Raw genomic sequence first — 24096 nt, forward strand, 5'->3', positions numbered from 1 at the left:
TGCTCTTGGTGCATTCGCTTCCTCCACTCCCTCCCCGCCTGCTTAGCTCCGTATTTCGGGCGACGTCATTTGACGTTCCTTACCCAGGAAGTGAACTGCCGTTGTTGTTCGTTTGCTTATCCCTTCCTTCGCCTATCTTTGTTTTTTTGCGGGTCGAAATGGCGACGTTTATTTCTGTCCCGTTAAAAAAGTCGTCGGAAGTAGATATGGCCAAATCGCTGTCAAAATTCGTCAAAGACACCTACCCAGCCGGTGAAGAGCAGACGGAATATGTCCGCGCCGCTGAAGAGTTGAACAAGCTGCGCAAAAGTGCTCTGGGGAGGCCGCTGGACAAGCACGAGAGCTCGCTCGAGATCCTGCTGAGGTGAGTCCCCTTCTGACGTAAACGCCTGCGGTTCACAGGGAGCCAGCTGCCTACCTGCTCTGTGTCTGCGTCGCGCCCTAGAATTCTCTACTCGAAACTGAACTTGTGTTATGAAGCTAGCTAGCTTGCCTACCAGCTAATTATTTGCCAACAAGCTGGCTAGCTAACAACGGCAGCTAGCTATGCTAAGCATAGTAAACATTGTTGTGCCTGTTCAGACAACAAAGTGACCAACCTCCGTTGTAGTTCCCCTCTTGTCGAAATTGTAGAGATAACGTTAGACTAACTAACATTGTAATTAACTCGCTTTCTTGGCTGGTTAGTTACCTGGATAGTGCATTGCTTAATATGTTCACAGTCACTTCTATCAATATTATCGGAGCAGTAGGTGAGGACTTTAGGTTTATAAACGTAGCTAACGTTAGTTAGCAACACAATCGGGGCCTTGCTATATATCTCATAGTTATTCGGGTAAATTTATTGGCTAGAGAACACTATTAAGAACCATTTTTGCCATCATCCTCCGAAACAAATCATTAGGCTTTAGATCCCTCGAGTTTGAAGACTTTGTTGCTTTGTTTGCTCGCCAGTTGCTAACTTTGCCATCTAGCTAGACTAGTAACATGGAAGATTAGCACAGTTGAACTGGGCAAGTTCACTGACTAAAGTAACCGAAGAGGTGCGCTTCATTACCTAGGTAGGTAGCTAGTCAGCTTAGGTAATGTAAGTGTCGTCTCCTCTTTGCACTTAGTTTGACAAGATAACTTTGCTTCCGCATGATAACTTGCGCTGAAACGGGTCAAATTGGTTTAATTTAGCTAGCTAGCTAAGTTAGGTAGTTCTAACTTCTACATCACAACCCTTATTTATTTGTTGGTAGCGTTGTTTAACGTTAGGCGTTTCAGCATAAAATTATACTTAAAAGTTTACAATGGGCAAATCACTTGATCCAGAAGCATCCCTGGTCTGCCTGCTTATTCTTAACCTATGACACAGCATTTTTCTGTTCGACTTGTACACTGACATAATGATGCACGATTTTAGCACGGGTCTATGATCAATTAGTCATGCTTAATAAATTACTTATTACGGTAAGTTAGTTTGCATATTTTGCATATTTCTTACTAGTTGAAATTTGCGGGGAGCAATTTAGAGTAGCTTTCCCACATGGATTCGAACCCGTTTATCCATTTCCTCGTATAGCTTTTAAGTTACGGAATCCATTCATGTCCGCCTCCTACGTGCTGGTCTGGAATGATATTTTTGAGTTGGATGGGTGCGAAACTACTTCCCATGAAAATCCCATTCTTTAAAGGAGATACTTATATATATATATATATATATATATATATATGAAAGAAATTGTGTTGAATAGACCGTTCTCCACCCAACACACTGAATAATCCTCCCTTCTCTCCTTTATTTCGTATGTAATCTGTGTATATCCTTCTGTGTGTGGTTATGTGCGCCTGTAACTGGACAGATAATCTACGTATTATGAAAATAGTAAAGTTGGGAGGAAGTGGTGCTAGTAACTGGATTTGCACTAGGGAGTTCAGGTTACAGGGAAATTACATTGACCTTTGTCTCATAATAATAATTATCATCATCCGTAGTATTTGTGTATTTTACAACTAATAAAATGAGAGCATAGGGTCATGAAGTTGAAATCAAAATCAAATTGCCTGCAGCCTTTTTTACTCCAGTTCTGCATGCATTTCATCTGTGTGGTCTTGTAGTGTATGATGCAACCTCAATTTTCTTTTTCTTGTGTACAAAACAATAGTTTGTTTGATTGAGGTCATGTAAGGCGATCCTGGAGCAGCTGTACTTGGTGTAAGATGAGAAGACAATGAAACGGTGGACGGTCATGATACACAATGAAAATGTGCCACACAGACCCCATTGAGTTGCATCATTTAGGTGATCTCCATGACCTATAACAGTTCCGGCCTAACAAATTTGCATTTGAGAAAACAAGTTCCCCTATTCCAGATACTGTCCTGCACAAACTGTACCACAATGTTTTGCTGTTAATCTTCCTTCGGGAGTTCTATGCTTGTGAATTTTGAAGTGGGTGGCTGATGGTTTGTTTCTGAAGTCATTAACTGTTAGTGGAAAATTACTGTGGGGAGTTACTCTTTGTGCTCTATATATGTTATATGTTTTCTGCTGCCTGTGACAGACAGGCAGGAGCTTTTGGGCATGCCTGGTTGGCTCCTTCCTGTGGAAGGAGCCAACCAGGCTCATCCAAAATCTCTTACATTGTATATATGTGTACTGTCAGTCGATGTACTTAAGTATGTGAGTAAGAAGTATGACTTTTCGGACACACCATATGATGGCTTTTCATCATATAAACCCGCCACTTTCAGCACTTCGTGCTTTGATGAGGGCAGCTACTTGATGTGCCTTTGTGTAAGGAAAACAAAAAGATTTAAAATGTAAATATAACCATTGGTTTTAAATACTTTCTGCTGAGCATAGTGAAAGGTAACACTAACATTTAAATTGTTCAACTCTTTGGCCACTTTTGGCTTGAACCACCCTCTGCCATTATTAGTTCATGTCTGGTTGCTTGGGTTGTGAACTATTGCATTGCACTGTGGGATACTCAGATCAGCGTAGTGTTCACAGTTACTACTATATTTCAACTGGATGTAGTATGAGATCTGGGTTATTTTTTGCATGCTATTTGATGCATACTATAGTTTTTGACAAAGTAAAACATTCACATGCTATTTTGGCGTACTGAGTAGTATACAATTTCAGACGCAGCATGTGCGTTTGTGCTTGAACCTGTCTGCTTCGTGAATGGAGCCCCTTTTCTGTGAGCTGGTCACTGGCAGCTCGGAGGACGTGTGGATCTGAATGGCTCTCCCGACGTGCATAGACTGTGGAGAGATCCCAACTAGTTAACTACAGAGCTACAAAATGCTTCCACGGTGGCCTATAAACAGATCTCCTTTAACCAAGCAAATGGTTAATTTGTGAATGCTCTTCAGTCACTTAGCTTGGCTGTTGTTTAAAGGATGGCCTCTTATTCATGATAACCCCTGTCTTTAAAGCGATCGTTTGTCGCTTGACTCTGTGCAAATTTGAGTGAGCTTTTTTTCCTGCCCTTTGAGAAATTAACTTGGGCAAATGTTACTTTTTCCCCAGGTGCATTGTGGGTGTGACAGTCAGTCACTGAGGAAAAAGGTTGTCCAACCATGAAAAAACCTTGTTTGTTTAAATTTGTTTCACGAATGTAAGACTGAAGCAGTTAGCCTAGGTTTTTACTGGTCTCTGTCCTTCTATTATTTTTATAATATTGTAGAATATTGTATAATTATGGTGTCCTGGATTCAAATAACATATGATTTAGCGTGAGTAGTTTTTCACCGCAAATCACAAGGCAGGCTACAGTACATACAGTGCAGTGTACATACAGTACAGTATGCTAAAGTATGTGAGTTCTGTACACGGTCTCTTTAGTCAGGCCTGGTTTCCTGAACAGTGCCTTCTGCTGCTGCGCTGTGTGTTTGCTCTGGTTGAACATTGCCTCTCACCTTTGAAACCGCACCCACTGCAATGATATATTTTACTCTAGATTTTAGCCTGCAGTGCTTTCCTTTGAACGGATTATATTTCCGGCATACTGGCAGCTGGAAATGGTGAATAATGGGTTATGGTGTTGTTCTCTCTGTTGTCTTTGAACTGTTCTCCATTCATAAAGCTTGGTGTTTTCCTGAGCAGTGTTCAAGTGCTTAGAATAACTGCGTGTGAGTAAAACTTGTTGTCTGGATCTTGACTCTCTACTGTACATGAGATTATTTAAATTCTCACAGCTCACATCTGGCATTGTCCTGCCCTTAGTCACTGCCATGTGACTTTGAGTGGGAACTACCCTGTCATCTGGGCTTCCACTAAATGACGCGTCACATTCTCACTATTTTAGGAAGTAATTGCTTGCCAGAACTAGTCTAGATGTCAACAAACTGTCTGCTACTTTTATTTTCACCTGTGTCTCACCCCATGGAAATACAAAAAAGTTTGATAGAAAACAAACAACAATAGTGTTCCTTCCTGTACTGAATTGATAATCAGAAGATCAAAGGAAAATACACCATAGTGGAACAAGACTGTGTCCAGGTCTTAAATGGGGGCCAGTGTTTTACTCTGCATTGTAATTTTGTAAGGTCTTATTAGTGTAGAAATATGAATTTTGATTTAATATCTCAAATCATTAAAAGGTATTAAGGAGAACTGCGGAAGTTACACTACCAGCCAAAGGTTTTAGTACACCCACAGTTTTGATCTGAGATTTTAAAAAATTGTTCATGTTTATTTAGCCAAATATGGCTTTTTTAGTAACTCCAAAGTTTAGCTCAGTATCTTGTGAAGTAAAATATTCTTTAACTTCTGTTTATTCACTTCTTAGCATGTGCCATTTGAAGTTCAAAAACATACGTGAACCTGCTTAGTTCACTAAAAACACAGTGCTAAAACAGTAGTAAAGGGTTCTAAAGCTTTTGACCAGTAGTGTATTTCATGTAAAGTCTAGATTATATTAGCCTATATATTTGAAATAATATAAATGATTTGTATTATGGTTCTAGGTTGACATAGGCTACACTTAACACTTTCTGGCCAGCCAGTGTTATTAACCAGATCTGATACTGTTGCTCGTCTAATTCTGCACTTAACTTCTGTTTCACTGTAATGGCTCTGCATTTGATTGTCTGTTAAATACATGTGATGTTACCTGAAGTAAAGTGCTGGTAGTGGAAATGTACGGATGGTGATTTTCAATTATTTCACAGATCGAGGACTGATCGCATAATATACTCGATTCCAAAACATAGCATAGGGAAGCATCGATTTTTAGAACGCATCTCTCCCGGGCGGCAACACTCCTTGTATAGATAATCCATGCACGCATAATAATTCACATCAGTTAGGCCTACCCATTTTTTAAAATCGTAATAAAATCTTAATGCTTTGCCTATTGTGTCAATAAACAGCCAGTGTGAGATAATGATACAACGAATAATATTCTCAAGTCACGAATGCGTGTCCAACCAATATACAGCGGCTTGGCTGAATACTCAGTTTGGACTGGCTGGGACATGTGCATTATTATTCCGTGTAAGTCCGGTTATGAAGTAGCGCTTGAAAAAGTTCAATTACTGTTGACTAAATTAATGCGCTATATGCGCAACGTTCTGCGCTTTAAATAAAGTGGAAATTGTAAGACCAAGCAAGCCAGCAGTTGTAATGTAATAGCCTACTTGCGCGTGAGCTTTATGTACATGAATGACTGTATAGAGAGTACTGGTGTAGTTATAGCTTGACGTTTATAGTTTTGGCCTCTATTTTGAGTTAAATTCAGTAGTTGGCTAGCTAGCTATCTGTTCAAACATGCTGTGAGAACATATTGACTTAAAACGGAACTGAATTTCAACACCTATTACGTAACCCGGTTGCAGTGAATGACGCGTTCGTAAGTGGTATAGGATATTTGCTGGAATACATAAGCAGGCTAACGATTTCATTGCAATGGAATCTACTATTTTGAAACACTTTTTTTCATTACAATTGTCAGAGGTAGAAAATTCGCATTCGGAAATTTCCCTCAGGGCAAGGCATTCAAACTGCCTAATGCTCAGCCCCTCGATCATTCTCTCGCATATATCCCGGCTTACCAAATAAACCATAATTGCAGTCAAAACATGCACTTCAAAATATGTATATGCTTTATTCTGTTGACATTTTAGTTTAAGAAATATCATCAAAATATATTATTTAATGATGAATGGAGCCAAGTTCCAACACAGCTGTACATGCATAGCCTTCAAGAAAACAATAATGTTTGAGTAGGCACGTGTCCAACGAGAAATAGATCAATCTATTACTCTGGTACCTTTCCCTAGTATGATGATTCATACACAGTGCCTTCATACACAGTTGTCTTCTCATCTGTTCCAGATATTATGACCAACTCTGTGCTGTGGAACACAAATTCCCTTTCTCTGAAAACCAGGTAAATTCTTTGTATATATATACTGTGGAGTTCAGTTCACATACCAGTCTTGCTTACTTGCTTATATGTACTGACATAGCATGCTGTCATTTAGTGTTAAAATGCATCATTGTAAATGTGTGTAATAGGCTTTATATATTTTATAGTCAGAAATTAGAATTTTCTAGCGCAATATCATGCTTATTTCACTCATATGCAAATATGTAATTTTTTTTGCAATTATTTGAGTAATTTTAGGCTGTAATAAAAATACATCTGCATAAATCACCATATAGAAATCCTACTGTTCCTTGCTTTAGCCATCTGAATGTGCTTATTCCATATTTGCTCTTGATTGTCACCATTTTTTGTTTTTCAGGTGTGTTTAACTTTCACATGGAAAGATGCTTTTGATAAAGGATCATTGTTTGGTGGATCCGTCAAGCTTGGTAAGTATTGCTTTAGTCTCCGTGTGTGTGTGCATGTGTGCATGTGTGTGTGTTTGTGTGTTTGTGTTTGTTTGTTTGTTGGTCTTGTGCAGAGATCCTGTTTTAATATTCTGAATTGAGTTGGTTGCATAATCAAGTCCGGGATCCCAAACTATATTGTTGGTTTTGTTCAGCCTCAGTCAAACAAGTTCATGCCAAACCAGGTCTGTCTCCATGGTGATAAGAGAGACATGGATTTAGTGTGTTTTTAATGTACCTTCTTACAGCTCATTCTACCTTCCGCTGCACCACCCCCAAGAAATGACCTCTGAATGTGTGCTGTTCACTGCTGTGAAAGTTAAAATGAGAACAGTTTACGCAAAACCACACAGAACTCACCTACTCACCTACTTACTCACTTCCTCAGCCCTCGGTCAGCTCTGTGGGGGCCCGAATGTGAACAGTGCCTCCCAGCGCTGTTTTTAAAAGTTTAGGTGCTGGGATTGCAACCAGAGGGCCTTGTGTTAAAGTACTGTGTGGGGTAGAACCGTTATATGCTCGAGCTAGGGTTTTAACCTGAAATGACTTCAGTTTTAATACCCAGCAGTAAGAATGGGTAATCAAAAAATGGTGAAATATAATTTGACCTTGGATTAGGGTATCTGATTAGCATAAAAATAACAATAATAATATTCAGTATAATCATCATCGTCATTGTCCTTAATGTCATAATCGTCATCATCATAATCAGAACCAATTCCTTCTTATAAAATTGCTGATTGTGAATATGTTTTATACTCTTTTAATCAGATTTTTCATCTTGATTGTGGTTATTAGATCTGGGCAGGATTATCTCTGAAGCTAAACTGAACTGAAGTACTATAGTTCCAACACATGTTTTTGTGTGACTGCATCAGTGTCGGAAAATGTGTCATTATGCCAGGTCACATTGGGCTGCAGCCACCCCTGTATTTACATCCTGTCTTTCGGCAAAAAATTCACTCTGCTCAAATCCTGATACCTTATTGACCAATATTGTATTTTTGTGTGATGTGAGTGATGTGTGATTTTGTGTAATGTGGACACTGTGAATGATGTGTGATGTAAGCACTGAATGATGTTTGATGTGAGTGGTGCGTGATTTTGTGTGATATGGGTACTGTGAATGATGTTATGTGATGTGAGGGTTATGTTGTGATGATCTGAGTACTGTGAGTGATGTGTGATGTAAGCACTGAATGATGTGTGATGTGAGTGGTGTGTGATGTGGGTACTGTGCATGATGTGTGATGTCTGATGTCAGTACTGTAAGTCATGTTGTGTGATGTGTAATGTCAGTACTTTGATCTGAGTACTGTGAGTGATGTTGTGTTGTGAGCACTGTGAATTATGTGTGATGTGAGTACTGTGAGTGATGTTGTTTGATGTGAGTGAAGTTTGATGCAGTTTGTTCTCTCCTGTCCTGTCAGCGCTGGCCAGCATCGGCTATGAGAAGACGTGTGTTCTGTTCAATGTGGGAGCCCTGGCCAGTCAGATCGCCTCTGAGCAGAACCTGGACAGCGATGAGGGGCTGAGGGCAGCTGCCAAGTTCTACCAGGTGAGTCCTTCACATGCGCCACTGGCCAGGGGTGTGTATAAAGGGCACCAGGGAAAGTGTTTTGTTGGAGACTGGGACATAGGGATTTAACCTTAGAAAGACACTGGCTGCAATTCATCCTTCATATGTCTCTCTCCTTTTCAAATGCATAGTCTTGTTTTCCTTCAGATCTTTTAAAGTAGTTGAAATGGTGTCTGACCTCGTCCTGCTCTTCCTCCTCCTCCTCCTCCTCCCTCTGCAGCTGTCGAGCGGGGTGTTCGCCCACATTAAGGACACGGTCCTGTCCGCACTGAACCGGGAGCCCACCATGGACATCTCCCCTGACACCGTGGGCACGCTCAGCCAGATCATGCTGGCCCAGGCGCAGGAGGTCTTCTTCCTCAAAGCCACCTCAGGTACAGTACTGACCACCCCGGAACAGCACTGACAGTACTGACCTCCTCAAATAGCACTGACCGTCATGAATAACACACTCCACCCAGCACGGACTACCCCAATGTTAAAGACCAGCACTGACTACCCTGATATCAATGACCAGTACTGACTGCCTCATTATTACTGACTAGTACTGACTGCCTGGATTTCACTGATCACCTCTTCAGCACTGACTGCAGCGGGTAGCACTGACCTGCTAGAGGCACTGTACAGAAACAATTTTTAATTGAAATAATTCAAGAAATATTCCACAGACCTGATAGAGTCAGTGCTCAGGATGGGCTGAACATGGATAACTGTTTTGGTAAAGGTGTTGGCAAAGTCACATATTTTACTTTCATTTTTACTGTATTTTATGTTTCGCTTCATCATGAAGCCTTTATTCTTTTCTTCCCCGTGTGGCTCATTATTTTAGTGTGTTTCTGAGAGCTTTGTTTTTGCCTAGAAATGGAGGCTTTGGGTTGGCATGTGTCATGTGCCATATTTCAGTTGAGGGAAATGGGGAACAGGGGGATGGGGAGCCTCCAGACTGGAGGACTGAGCCACAGTCTGTGCGCCTGAACGTGCTACTGCAGCGTGCGTCTTCCATGGTTAAAGTCAGTTCATTTGCAGTGTTGCATTGTGGTGACACTAGAGGGACCCAAAACCATACTAATGTACGCCGTGCTCACATCTTTGAGCATAATCCTGCTTTGAGGGCATCTAGGTACATCTAATCTGAATAGGAACTGGATGTTGCCAGTGTAGTGTAGTGATTGAACATGAAAAGCACTTGTGCTGATTTTGCCTCCTCTTATCTGGAAAGTATTGCATTTAAATATGAATGAGTGCTTCTGGAAAACCTTTATGATCTGGTGTTTTTTTTGGACCAACTTTAATATTCTGATTCAGTAGAAGTTTGTAAGATGATGGTCTCTTGGCATTTTTAATTGAAGTACGATAACTGTGAATCTGTTTTTTTTGCAGACAAGATGAAGGATGCTATCATTGCAAAGCTGGCCAACCAGGCTGCAGATTTCTATGGTGACGCCTTCAAACAATGCCAGTACAAAGAGAACCTGCCCAAGGTATGTCAGTGTGTATCTTTAATTATCCCCCATAGGAATGCTCACTTGTCTAACTCAGCTTTTTTGAAAAAATCTAATCTGTATCTTCAAGGAGAATAGATGGATTACTGAATAAAAGAACAAGGCATTGTTGGAAGTGCAAAATGTGAATTCAGCATAACTTCAGTCAGGCAATCCAGCATTACACAATTTCTAAAAAAAGAAAATTCCAATATTACATTTTTTGGTTATTTTATGTCTGTTGGTTGTTTTTGTCCATGTTTACACATTGTGGTCTAAATGTGCAAGCTTCAGAGTAATGTCCATACACAGCATTATCACCCACAGTTCTCACTAGACTTGGTTCTTTTCTGTTCCCCTGAAGTCCAGGGTGGGCAATTCAATTTCTTTAGGGCCCTGTTACTCAAATCACGGTCCTTGAGGGTCAAGAACCACCCTCCCTTTACCTGGGAGTCAGGTGCAGGACAGTCTGGCCAATGAGTAGCATTAATTGTTCATTTACCAGGGAGAAAAAAGAACCAAAGCTGGATTTTGATTTGAGGGCCAGATTTGAGTACCCATGCTTTAGGGCAGTGGTAACCAGCCCTGTTCCTGGAGATCTACTATCCTGTAGGCTTTCACTCCAACCCTAACAAAGCCACACCTCAATCAGCAGCTAGAGATCTCACTCAGCTGCTAATCAGTTGAGTCAGGTGTGCCAAATTAGAGTTGAAATGAAAACTTACAGGATTGTAGATCTGCAGGGACAGCGCTGGTAATCACTGGCTCAGTTAGAATAGCTGGACACACCAGTGCTGAAGAAAAACATCCAGTTATGTAAATGATTGACTCATGTTTTTGTGGTTTGGTTCTCCCTTTATTTCATTAATTTTATGGTGGTTTAGTTTAGGCTTCTACTGATTTGACATTAGTGTTAATGATTAATTCTTATTTCCTGTCTCTCTCTCTCTCTCCCTCCCTCCCATATCCTCATCCTGCCTCCCATGTGGTGTCTGTGTGTTTGTGGTTGGCCTCTCCCCCGGTCAGTATTTTTATTTCCATGAAGTGCTGCCGGTCCTGGCTGCCAAGCACTGCATCATGCAGGCCAACGCTGAGTTCCACCAGTCCATCCTGGCCAAGCAGCAGAAGAAGTTTGGAGAAGAGATCGCACGGCTGCAGGTGCGGCCTGGTCTCTTCCACCCAGTTTCTCATTTACTTGCTGTAGATGAACCATGAAGCATTTTGTGTTTGTCTATTGCTTTGTGTTCCTTTACTTTTCTACTTCTCTTACAAAGGTATAATAGAAAAAGTCGTATCAATGTGCGTTGACCTGATAACAAATGATACGATCCCACAGACAAAAATTTGTAATTACACTTATTACCTTACATTGCATTTTTCAGGCATTCTAACTTAAACAGCTTCTATTTTTACAGCTAGATACTTATGTAACCTGAAGCAGTACAGGTTAAGTTCTTTGCTTAAGGGTACAGTGGCAGTACTCCACATGGGAATTGAACCCACAAGCCTTTTTGTTACAAGCCCAGTTCCCTAACCATTATGATAAACTGCCACCATTAGTCCCCTCTTCTTAAATATATTGCACTCCTGGCTTTAAATAGACAGTGCATCACATTTGTTCATTTGTCTGTCCTCTTTATATTCAGATTAAGATCACAGCAAATTTTCACCGAACCCAGGGTGTGCTTTTAAGATAGGATCACAGTAATGGCTTCTGAGATAGTCCAGAGTGTGTGTTTTAGATGGTATCTCTGTATAGGCTTTTTTTACAAGAGTCCAGGAGGGTGTTTTAAGATAAAATCACAGTAAAGACTTTTAACATAACCCAGTGGGGGCTCAGAGTACATTTAAAATACCCTGAAATGGTGTTCTGCTGCTGATCCACTTCTGATAAGCCTGCTCATTCACTGTTTCCTAATTTCCGATTCCTTGCAGAATTTATAAATCCGCACAGATGCCACAAGCATCAACTGGATGATGTTGGAGCTCTTCTGCTTTTTATTTTGTTAGCTATAGAGTAGGTTGTGTCTAGGGTTTATAACAGGGTTGTACCACATCTGTCTGCTTAGTTGAACATGTTTACCAGATCTTATGTAAAATACATACACGCGACAGCTGCTGCGGTTAATTGTCAGATTGCCTACCATGTTCTCTGGTCGATTTTTATAGCATGCAACAGAGCTGGTGAAGACGGTCGCGTCTCGCTACGATGAGTACGTCAACGTGAAGGACCTGTCCGACAAGATCTCCCGTGCCCTGACCGCCGCTAAGAAAGACAACGACTTCATCTACCACGACCGCGTTCCCGAGGTGAAGGACCTGGACCACATCGGCAAGGCTGCCCTGGTCAAGGCCACCGCAGTTCAAGTGCCCATGAGCCAGAAGTTCACCGGTAAGAGCACTCAGGGTTTCTATTGGTCAGAGCTGGTGTCAGTCAGTGGTTTGCGTTCACTGAGCTGATGTAAATAAGAGATTCTATTGGCAAGCACTGGTGTAGGTCAGCATCCATTAGAAGAGCCACTTTAAACAATTCTGTGAATTCTAACGGCCAGATGTCCTAAGCTTCTCACGACTGGATTCAGGTGGATTCTGCCCCAGAAACATGCGTGTTCTGTACCAAATAGGTGCACGGTGCTGGGGGCTGTGTCATCTACCTGAGTCATCGCAAGGTGTGCTTCTCACCTTTATGCATATGCATTTTAGGGAGGATCACACCAATAACGGGTGGAGATAGAAGTGTGGCTGATTAAGTATTCTGTGGAAATTGTATTCTGTGGAAGTTCATGCAATTAACGAGGGTCGATTTTGTTTGGGTGGAATCTGTCCACCTCTTAAGAGCAAGCGCGAATCAAGGTGCTAGCAAGACGTAGACACAGGTATTGCCCTTGAGGATCTGATAAGAGAATCTTTGCAACAAGAATAACACTATTTCAGCTCCCTGAGCAAGTGCTCATTAAATGGAACAGATTAAGCAGCTGTGCAATAATTAAGGCTGGGTGATTGACACTGAAAATATCAGCTGAAATCATGGAACAGTCCTGGCAAAGCTGTTAAAAAACACAGAAAACAGAACTAGCACTAAAAACCGGGGACTGCCAAAATAAGAGACTAAAATCATCATGGAATCTATGGCACCTATGACTTGTGTGACAAACACGCAACCATAGAAATAATTACTCTTCTGGGAAAAATAAAAGATGACCTAGAACCTCCCACACAGCATTCCCATTCCAACCCGGCATTAGTCAAGCTCTTTGCAACTTTCTTGCATCTGGATTAATTCAATCAACAATGCTGGCACAGCTGGAATATGACTCCGCTCTCGCGTTGCGCACAAAGTGGTAGGTCACCCAGAAGACAACTATTTCCCCACAGCCAATGAAGATGCTTAATGCATTTTTCAGTCCCATTTTATGATTAGCTGTAGTTGTAGTAAATAAGATGTTAATATCCTGCAGACTGTGAATCCACCAACATACCCTCATCAGACTGCCATTTACACTGTGAGTTTTATGTGTATACATCTGGCCCTAAGAGTATTAGAAAGTGTGTATATTCTGTATGTGACTTACTGAACAGTGCTTTACCTTCAGTTTGCTTATTTTATCCGTTTAGAGCTCAGAAGAAACTTTCATTCACACAATCAAAATTGGTTGTGTATGTTGGGTGCCAGTGTTAATGTACACGTGCCTGTGTGTTTGTGCTCAGATCTGTTTGAGAAGATGGTTCCCCTGGCAGTGCAACAGGCCATGAGCATGTACAACCAGCGCAAGTCGGAGATCGTCAACTGCCTCATTGGAACGATGAGGGAGTCCACCAACCTCTGCAACGGGTGAGCAAGCACCACTGCAAGGGTCCGCTGGGCCGCGAGCGTCCTCCACGCTCGGAGCCTGCCTGCTCTCTTATCTTTATTCATTAATCTCGTAAATGAGACGCTGGTTTCACGGTTGCAGTGTGAGCTCCAGCCAACAAAATCTGATCACTATCTGGTTAAAGGAGTACCATGGTGGTTGAACGTGACACTTCCCAGTTGTCTTCAGGCAACAACAAAACAAATGTGCATAATTTTTTTATTCTTCAGTCATTTCAATGTACTTTAAAACGTATTTTTCTAAGCCTAAATTTCCCACTATAAAAATTCACCCGAACCGTCTGGGCGTGGTAATGAGAACTGTCAGTTAGCTATGATTGACAGACTGTTCCCCGTTACCATAGCTACCCCCATGATACGCGCTCTCTTTGGGAGACTGAATTTTCACAAGCTAGCTAGCTTAGTAGTATATCAAGTATCGATAGATAGCTAAGGTAAGGACGTTGACTTGTATCCAGTTACAATTTTTGCTATCTAGCTAGCCAAGTTAAGATAAAAGCACAACTATAACGTCCTCATAAAAGCGAACTAGCAAGCCAAGGTTATCGATAACATTGCCTTATGAAAGCAAACCTCCTAGCTAGCTAACGTTAGCTAGCTAGCTAAATGAATATAACCAGAAATAATCTAAAGGAACTCTAATTTAAGTGAACCTAACGTTAGTCAAATATTTGCATTGTCTGAACAGCAGGATTTCTTTACGGGGCGTGGAAATAGGAGTGGTTACTGTATTCGTGACGTAGAAAAATGACAACTTTCTCAACCGGTTGAAAATGGGACGATGAATTTAAAACGCATATTTCTCCAAAAATACAGAACGGACATATTTAATACTTTGCTCATTGTGTTTCTTCAATGCCTCTTGTGCAAATAGCACATAAAACAGAGAAAGTGTGAAAATCACCATGGTACTCCTTTAAAACTTTTTGTTAAACATACAATATTTCATATCACTCCGATGTGTGAGGTGGAATAAGGTGACAAACAAAGTAAAGGAGAAGTGTCTTGTTTTGGTGAATTCGTTTTTTCTCTGGGAGTGTGCCGTGATGGGCATTTAGTTTGCTCAAGATTTTGTATGGATAACTAGTCAGAATCGCTTTTGTGAGCTTTGGAAGTTTTGTCAACGGTTTAATTCTGTGCCTTGTGAATTATTCGACTTTGTTTATAATGTAATCATTTGACAATGGTGGTAGATCAACCATCAGTTTACTGCTTTCACTCTGTATTTTCATACAATATTAAGACTCTAAGTTTCTGACTCTTTTCTCAAACCCCCCCTTCAGGGTCCTGGCCTCTCTGAACCTCCCTGCCGCTCTGGAAGACCTGTCGGGAGACTCCGTGCCCCAGTCCATCCTGGAAAAGTCCCGCGCCATCATCCAGCAGGGGGGGCTGCAGAGCATCGAGCAGCTGATCAAGGACCTTCCGGAGCTTATGCAGAGGAACCGGGACATCCTGGACGAGGTTGGCACCAGTCACGCCATTAGGCCCACCCACAAATCAAGCTCAGCCTCAAAATGAATCACTGACCAGCATCGTCTGCCAGGCATTATGACATCATCAGTCGTACATTTAAGCTCTTTGCTCAAACCGTTAGCTTGTGTTCTCAGTGTATCGCAAACATGAAACCACATTTTCAGGGCTTCGTACAAGAGAAGTGGTTGCATTGTGTGTAGGATGTTCTTTAGTAACCACTGTGACAGCTGAGTGAACTGTTCCTCTCTCTATACCCACAGTCTCTGAAGATGCTGGACGAAGAAGAGTCAACGGACAACGAGCTCCGCGCCAAATTCAACCAGCGCTGGAGCAGAACGCCCTCTGGAGACCTGTACAAGTCCCTGAGAACAGGTAGAGAGGCCGGCCCAGCCCTGGCAGCCTCCCCCTGAGACTGCAGCCAGCCCGTGTGTGGGCAGCTCTGGGCATGAAGTCCCTGGTGTGTCCTCTGCTCAAGGCTTTGTTTTCCATGGCTTTGCTCCAGCAGGCAATAATGTTGAACTCCTGTGATTCCATTTGACCTTGATTCCATTTGTGTAGCCTATAAATGTATGTGTGAGTGTTCATATCTGTACCTGCTTTGCCTCGTTCTCCAGGTAGTCTGTCTGTGCTCTGTGGTCATGGCCAGCTGGTCTGTGTTGAAATGTCAGGCCTGCTTCATCACGTCTCATTGATGGTTCTGTTGTCCTGACGTTGTGTTGCCATGGCATGACTGAGCTGCAAATTCACTTCCCCTGCCCTGTTACTCATTCTTTCTTTCTTTCTCTCTCCCTTCCTCTCCCACATTCCCCCCCCCCCCCCACCCAGAGGGAGGAAGTTACCGGAATTTTCTGGACAAGGCGGCGAGCGCAGACCAGGTTGTCAAGGAGCGCTACAGCACCCACTGCGAGATGATAGCACTGCTGTGCAAACCGGAGGCGGAGCTCACCGCTGCCATCCCCTCCGCCAACCCCGCCAAGACCCTGCAGGGCAGCGAGGTGAGGGGTCACCATGGAGATCCTCTCTGAACACATCTAAGTTTAACTGTGTAATGCTGTCGCCCACTTCCACTGGCCATTTTATTACAGTCCTTTCCTCAAAGCGATGGCCTTGCTAGAGACTTTGGTACTAACAGCTAGAATGTGCGGTTCAGTGTTGTGAAAGACATGTGGGTAGCTTGGCATTTGCTAATGTCTTTGATATTCATATGTCAGTTGAAGTTGCCTGTGGCCATTTCAGGCCCAAGCCTGGATATACATGTAAGTTGTGTCATAGTACAGGTGTGTACCGTAACCCAAGCAGCCTTGTAGCTGAGTTCCATGTAGAGCTGAGAGGAGCGGACGGAGTTGGTCATGTCGCCGTGCTCCTGTACCCAGGTGGTGAACGTCCTGCGCTCCCAGCTGGCCCAGCTGGAGGAGGTGAAGAAGGAGCGCGAGCAGCTGGAGAACGACATCAAGTCGGCCCAGTTCGACATGACCTCCAAGTTCCTGACCGCCCTGGCGCAGGACGGCGCCCTCAACGAGGAGGCCATCTCCGTCACCGAGCTGGACAACATCTACGGGGGCTACACCCAGAAGGTGCAGCAGGGCCTCAAGACCCAGGAGGAGATCCTGGGAAACGTCCAGGTGCGTCTCGTTGCCAGAACCGCTACACATGTTTTTATTTGTTGTGATAGTTCCATTATTACGTTTTGGTTAAATCCATTCTACCGCTACTTTACACCAGGCCAGCCGGGGGAGGATGGCCCCCCTCTCTATAGCCGGGTTCCTCCTGAGATTTCTTCCCATCAGGGAGTTTTTTCTTGCCACTGTTTGAGGGTTTTTTTCCCCCCTGGGGAGTTTTTTTACCTCATGTACCTGCTATTTGGGGGTTCAGGCTGGGTTTTGCTTTTTCTGCCACTCTATAAACTGTCTTTGTGACGGCTTTCGGTAAAAAACACTATATAAATAAAATTTATTTGATGCTTTCCGAAAACCATTTGAATGTGGATGCCGTGAGTACCTCACTATAAAGGGAGTGTCTAACCACACTGTAGCTCAGTTAACAAACTAATTAAAGCATTGTGATCATCTTACGGGGTGGATAAACAGAATGTCTCTGAGCACTGGAAATCAAATTGGTGACATAAATGTTTCATTGTTTTTGGAGAAACTGAAAATGTGCAAGGTTTGTTGCTGTGTACATATTTAAATGGCAGACAGCTACCATCCTTGTTTCAGATGGCTGTTTTGGCAACCTGAGCTGTTCTTGCTCCGGGCAAATCTAGGCTCAGTCTCAGAATCCAGTTGATTTTTAACTACTCATTGAAACTGTGCTGCATGTATGCAACTGCAATAATAATTCTGCTTAACCTACAACAGAGACAATGCATTTTATGTTTTATCAGCTACGATTGTGGGAATGATTATATGTGATTATATCCTCTGCTGGCCAGCCCATAGAAGTCTCGTTAAGGTGTCCTGAGGGCTGATAAATCTGGAGCGTTTCCTTATGTGCTGCTTTCAAAAGGAAACATCTGGAGACGAAACTTGTCATTAAATTTATCTGTATTTTCGAAAGCAGTTTCGATGTGTGTAAAACCCACTCATACAAATGGATGGTTTTAATGCTCTTTGACAGACGTCCCACCAGGAGTTCTCCACCCTGAAGCAGTCCAACTCAGAGGCTAACGACAGAGAGGAGGTGATGAAGAAGCTGGCCTCAGCGCATGACAGCTATGTGGAGATCTCCAACAACCTGCGCGAGGGCACCAAGGTGTGTGTGTGTGTGTGTGTGTGTGTGTGTGTGTGTGTGTGTGTGTGTGTGTGTGTGGTGTGGGCTGTGTGGTGTGTGTGCACCTGTGTGTGTGTGTGTGCGCGTGCGTCCTCCCTCCTCTTTCAGAGATGATTTCCGGATTCTTGCCCTCACACATAAGCCCCTTCATGGCCTTGCTGTCTCTCGTTTGTGTCATCATGTCTTATGACCTGACTTGTAACCTACTGACCTGTACCTGATTGACCTCTAGACCTGCAACTTGATGGTATGAGGTCAGCTGGTATGATTTTGTGATGCAGCTGCATTGATGAAGTGGGCTGTGAGGGTCTGATCTCTCTAGCAGTGTTAGGTTTTGTTTCAGAACGCATTCACCTGCGCTGGGCTCACCTTTGCTTGCTGAGTGCATTTATCAATTAAGGGGGTTCCAGGGTGCAGGGTGCGGGGCTCTTGAGACTGAAGGTAGATTTTTCTCTCTGAACGTAGCTGTCTTTTCCTCCACAGTTTTACAACGAATTCACTGAAATCCTGCTGAAATTCCAAAACAAGTGCAGCGACCTCGTGTTCGCACGCAAGACGGAGAGAGACGAGCTTCTCAAGTAAGTGGGCCTCTGGAAGGCACGCTCCGGAATATTCTAGAAGGAGGCAGTGCAATTTCTTACGTGCTGCTTGCAAACGTTTGGTCGAGGGGCTCGTGTTCTGATTCCCTGTAAGGTCCTTCAGTGTGAAACCAGCCGGCCGGGCTGCAGAGACTTGCGGTCCAGTGCTGCGCGTGATTGGACGGTGTGGTTTCGTGAAAGCCGTGGTGTTTGGCGAGAGCTCGCTCTCAGAGCCCCAAGGCCGGCTGATTTGGCGTATCCGGTCGGTCGGTGTATTCTGTAACAGTGTATTCTGTGGCGTGAGCTGAACCGCGCCTGTCCTGACGAGCCTTTGCTTTGCCAGGGACCTCCAGCAGAGCATCGCTCGGGAGCCCAGCGCACCCTCCTTCACCGCACCCGCGTACCAGTCCAACCTCAACACTCCCACCCCCGCCGGGCCCGGGGTGCCCACTCCAACTCCCAGGACTGTGTTTGTAAGTACCGTCTCTGAACACCCAAGACCTTGTAAGTACCTGCTCTTAACAACGGGAGATATTGTTAGCGTCCACTCTGATGAACAGGAGCCTTTGCAAGTACCCTCTCTGAACAGTAGCAAAGTTTGTAAGTACCCTTTCTAAACAGTAGCGTGGTTTGCAAGTACTATTGCTGAAACAATAGCAGAGTTTCTAAGTACCCTTTCCAAAAAATAGCAGTTTTTAAGTACCCTCTCCTAACAATAGCAGAGTTTGTAAGTACCCTTTCCAAACAATGGCTATCACAATAGTTTGTTGGAACCCTCTGCGAATAAGAGTTTGTAAGTGTAAATAAAGCAGGCGGCTGGCCACATTAACCTTGCTTATCGGCCATGCATGAGACCTCAACATGTACTGAAGGCATCTTCCTAACATGAGGTAATGTCTGTGCTTAGGCTGAGCAGTTAAATGCAGAAACCACCAGGGGGCAGCAAGGCACACTATGTTTTGGCAATATTAATGTATCTTTTAGAGGAAACTTGCAGAGAAGAGCTTATATAGTGTTTTTTTCTTTTTTTTCTGTGGCTTTTTTTGCTTGTATTTTTACGCCCTTGTCAGGTGGAAAAGCGCATTTGACATTTAGAAATTGGGTATGAGGGGCAAATGTGGGAAACCTGGTTAAAGTAAAGTAAAAAATGAATATGGCCTCTTGTCTAGAATCAGCAGCCACAGACCAAACCACAGCCCCCTGCGAGACCACCTCCTCCGAACTTCACTCCACAGGCAGCAAGCTCCGCCCCCACCAACCCGATGAGCTCTGCCCCCCCACAGACCGGCCCAACCGCACCTGGGGCCCCGCCCGCAGCCCCTTCTGCTGCCCCGCCTGGTGCCCCGCCTGGAGCCCCTTCCCAGGCACAGGGACCGCCTTACCCGTCGTACCAGGGTTACCCCGGGTAAGGCTTCCACAGATGACGTTTATGACTGTTATTCCTGCTGTACTGCTGGTAGCAGTATCTCAGTGTACTTGTGGTGATAGTATGTGTTTATTTGCCACTGGTAGAGGTGGTAGTGGTGGTAATGATAGGGGTGGCAGTAGTACAGTGTAGGATAGTGTTATAATTGTGCTGTTCTTGCTTTCTGAGTCTATCTTTAGCTTTACAGGCAGAGGCCCGCTGCACTGCTGGGCTCCGTGGTTATGGGCTGTTTTATAGGAGCCGTTGACTGGGGGGGGACTGGGGGGGTTATTCCTACCTGTGTGTGACTTGCTGATGGAACTCAGCCATGGAGCAGTGAAAATGCCTGTGAGGGCAGGTTGGATGCGTTATTGCAGGGGTGGCGGGCGAGCGTAACGCTAGGGAAGTGGGCTTACGCTACGAGGCTGCGGGTTTGACTCCCCTGTGGGGCCCTGTTGCTGTACTCACTACGAGATACTTAGCATGAATCACTTCAGTAAACATCCAGCTGTTTAAATGGTTTGTGTGTTTAAAAAAAGAAGCTCTGGGCAAGTCTGCTAATTGCCTAAAAATGCTAATATTGCCTCCCTTATTTGAAGTAGTAATAATAATAATAATAATAATAATTAGCATGATCTTTTGTATTGCTGAAGATCCTGAACTTCAACTGTCTCCCAGTTCTTATTTTAGTCCCCCCCCTTTTTTCCCATTCATTGTTGTCCTACTAAGTGAGAGTAATGTAATGTAACTGTAGCTGCAACCCTGTGAGTGGTGATAGCTGCGTGTGCATGTGCGTGCGTGCGCGTGTGCGTGCGTGCGCGTGTGCGTGCGTGCGTGCATGCGTGCGTGCGTGTGTGTGTGGAGCACTTTTTCATGCTGAAACTGTGTGTCCATTCCTGCAGGTACTACCAGGTGCCCATGGGCTACAACCCGTACAGCTATGGGCAGTACAACATGCCTTACGTGCCCTACCAGACCCCAGCACAGCCCGGCTACCCCGGGGCTCCCCAGCCCCAGCAGCACCCCTACGGCTACCCCCAGCAACCGCCCCAGCAGCAGCCCTACTACCCCCAACAGTAGGGGGCGCCGCCCCGTGTGTGTTTACCACGCCTTCACACCATGTTTATGAAGCCTAACCTTTTCTGCACCTACTTTTCACCTGTACATGTGTCATTTCCCCTCTTTCATCCCTTGTTTTTTTTTCTCGTCAAATTAACACTTCACTTTTCCCAGAACTGCAGATTGGGAAGTGCATCTGCTGGGGCAGTGTTGCAGGTTTTAGCGCGCGTCTTCACTGAGCTGCAGAGGCGGGCATATGGAACACGCCTCCCTGACGAAAGGGAACCGTGAAGCCTCATTCCAGTGAGCCTCACGGGGTCAGAAAGGGCAGAAGGTTGGCTCAAAACACCGCGCAGCCTGGCCGCCATTAGTCTTCCTAGCATTGTGGAGACCACCCGAAAAAGGGTGTGGCTTAGATTTGTTGCAATTTTTTATGGCTTCTGATTGGCTCTGGCATGGTGACCTTCTGTGGTTGGCCTAGATAAATTTTCATTATATATTTCTTTTTTTATTTTTTTTTAGACATTACCGTTCAAAAAAATATCCCCAGTATGCTCACTACAGTAATCTTATTTTTGTAATGAATACTGACGCATAATGTAATTAAATGCTCTGTAGGATTTTTTTTGCATAGAAGAGTATTTTGGGAACTGATTTTTTTTTTTTTGGGGCGGGGTGGGGGGGGGGTGGTTTTCAGGGAAAAAATGGTTTTGGCCATTACTGTACTCCTGCTGTCTTTTGCCTTGTTTAGCTTCATCGGGTGTTCATTAGACATGTACTCTTACAATCAAGGCTTTGTAAAACACTCAGCAAATTTAAAATGAATATATACATACAAGAACCAGCTCTTAACAAAACCAGTGTGCTCCTTTTTTTTGTGCGTGATTAAAATCAAATCTGTAAATCAGCTGTTTCTTGTTCCATCACTTCCTGCTCTTATATAATTGGATGGCCCTAATGACATTCTAATGATATACAATGCCACATGATCAGTTGGTTCAGTATGTCGCTGACTGCGTAGCACTCTTTAATTGTGTGAATGAGGAAGTAATGGTACTGCATAGGACTCATGCACACGCATGGTGATGTAGATAAGAACCAGGGCTTGGTTCCACAAGTAGCAGAATTGATTCCCCAGTACTGCCTGTTGATTTCATTTCTATTTCTGTTCCCCTCCACCTCACCAAGTAGAAAGAGTTGGTGATTTCAATAGCTTTATTTGTCTATATTAGCAATATTTCCAGTTGGAGTTTTACTGAGGAATGGTCCAGCGTTTTCTTCAAGGTGATTATAATGACAGTATGGTAGCGTCCCACCTGGGTGCAGAAAACCTGCTAACTTGGAGTGATGTCAAATATGTGGAGAATTTTTTTGGCAGGGGAAACTATGTACCCTTATTTTTGGTTCATTGCCATTGCTGTTCTGGTCACATCTTGATTCAAACTCCACAGGAAGAGTAATCAGCGCTCTTTTTCATATGCTGTAATGTGAAGGCAAAGTGTGTGTATATATATATATATATATATATGTATATATATGTGTGTATATATATATATATATACTTGGCAAAAAAGAGTGGGCAATCTGCTACATCTGTGTAACATTAAAAATAGAGAATAACTACGACTAAAGTTTCTTGAGAAAGGCTGTCTATGTTGTAAAGAATAATTAAAGGATCTGCTTGAGAATGAGAAATAGTGTCTGAGTGATATAATGAATGGTACATTGTTCTGTGATGGGTGATGTCTCCTGGACGTCCTCTGGATGTGTGCTAATGAGAAGAGAGCGGGAGCTGAAGTCCGGTACCCTTCAATGCCTCCGGAGGAACCCACACACGAGAAATCGGTATGTGTGGTATTTCAGACTTTGAGCACGGTTACTCATTTCTGCAGAGAGAAGAAAACTTTTATAAAGGAGAAAGTACATCGCTGGGTCAATGGCCAGTTTAGAGCCTCACAGGCGAAACCACGGACAACCCCTGAACTCCCAGTCTCCCTCGTGGAGCTTTCTCAGCAGAACAGGAGGGGGGGGGGGGCTCACTTAGAGGGGTCATGCCGTTGTGTGTGTTACTGTTCAGAACGAACGCACCGCAGAAGCCTGCTGTAACCCTGCGCACATGTTAACACGGATGAGAGAGGAGCGATTTGATTTCACCTCCCCATAGGACACAACCTGCAGGGGTAAACACCTTATTAAGAGAATTTAGCTGCAGTTCAGGAAACGCACACAGTGCCATTTACCGGGCTTCCTTCTCAAGAAGGATGCTGCTAAACCTATTGGGTCAGTGTTCATCATTTTAACGTTAGTTTTTAGCAGCAAACAAATTAAGGGTGATCTAACAGCACTATTCAACAATATAGACTAGAAATCACTGCATTCAACACACATTGGAATTTTTTTTCCCCTCAACCTTTTTGTTATTCTCTTGTTTGCACTTTTTGAAAGCTGAATTTCTCCAAAGACAAAAAAAAAAAACAGGACATTAGAGAGTCAGAAAACAGAAAAGACACCTGTTCTCGGAAGAACAGCACACTGATGCAGTACTCCAAACTCCCTGCTGAGGGCAGGCTTGTATAATTGGCGAGAAATAATCCTGTTGGTGAACTGATTTACTGGCCAACAGGCATCTGCGTTATGAAGTTATTTTGTTCCGCCTTCAATCTCCCACCTTTAACCTCATAAGAAATGGTTTTGCTCAAGCGTAATTACATTCAAATTAGTGGGTAGCGACATGTCTCCGTGAAGTAATATTTTTGATCTGTCGCTGATTAGAAAGAAGAAAGTTTCGCGAATGAAAGTCTTCCTCCACGCGTCAGTTGTTATTTCCGATTAAAATTTTTTTTTTTTATTGACTGCTGTACATATCAGAGAAAACTGATTCTCGTATTCTCACAGTTGCTGTTGGAGTTTGCTATATTGTAGACCGTTAGATACTTTGTTCCCAGACTAAACTAGCTGGTTTCTCAGTTCCGATGGGAGTGTTTATCCGTTTGAAAGAAATTCTGAGACATTATTCTTGATTTGCTGTTTGTAAAGCGATGTTTTC

The 24096-nt window shown here is 43.5% G+C and overlaps 1 protein-coding gene across 2 annotated transcripts; it reads left to right on the plus strand.

Annotated features, from left to right (window-relative positions):
- The first annotated feature begins 19 nt into the window (after positions 1–19).
- pdcd6ip (programmed cell death 6 interacting protein) lies at positions 20–21957 on the plus strand. Of its 2 annotated transcripts, none has more exons than XM_064347135.1 (18): positions 20–364; positions 6335–6389; positions 6748–6817; positions 8266–8393; positions 8635–8788; positions 9795–9895; positions 10922–11053; positions 12065–12287; positions 13604–13727; positions 15050–15227; positions 15500–15611; positions 16065–16234; positions 16613–16861; positions 17856–17990; positions 18492–18586; positions 18930–19059; positions 19756–19991; positions 20894–21957. In XM_064347135.1, exons 1-18 carry the CDS (start codon positions 159–161, stop codon positions 21069–21071), a joined length of 2676 nt encoding a protein of 891 aa, XP_064203205.1. In that variant the 5' UTR covers positions 20–158; the 3' UTR covers positions 21072–21957. The 2 variants fall into 2 exon arrangements, with proteins under 2 accessions (XP_064203205.1, XP_064203206.1); XM_064347136.1 differs by having other exon boundaries at positions 21–364; positions 19822–19991.
- Positions 21958–24096: the final 2139 nt, after the last annotated feature.

This window comes from Anguilla rostrata, chromosome 8 (assembly GCF_018555375.3).
Source record: "Anguilla rostrata isolate EN2019 chromosome 8, ASM1855537v3, whole genome shotgun sequence".
NCBI classification, from domain to species: domain Eukaryota; kingdom Metazoa; phylum Chordata; class Actinopteri; order Anguilliformes; family Anguillidae; genus Anguilla; species Anguilla rostrata.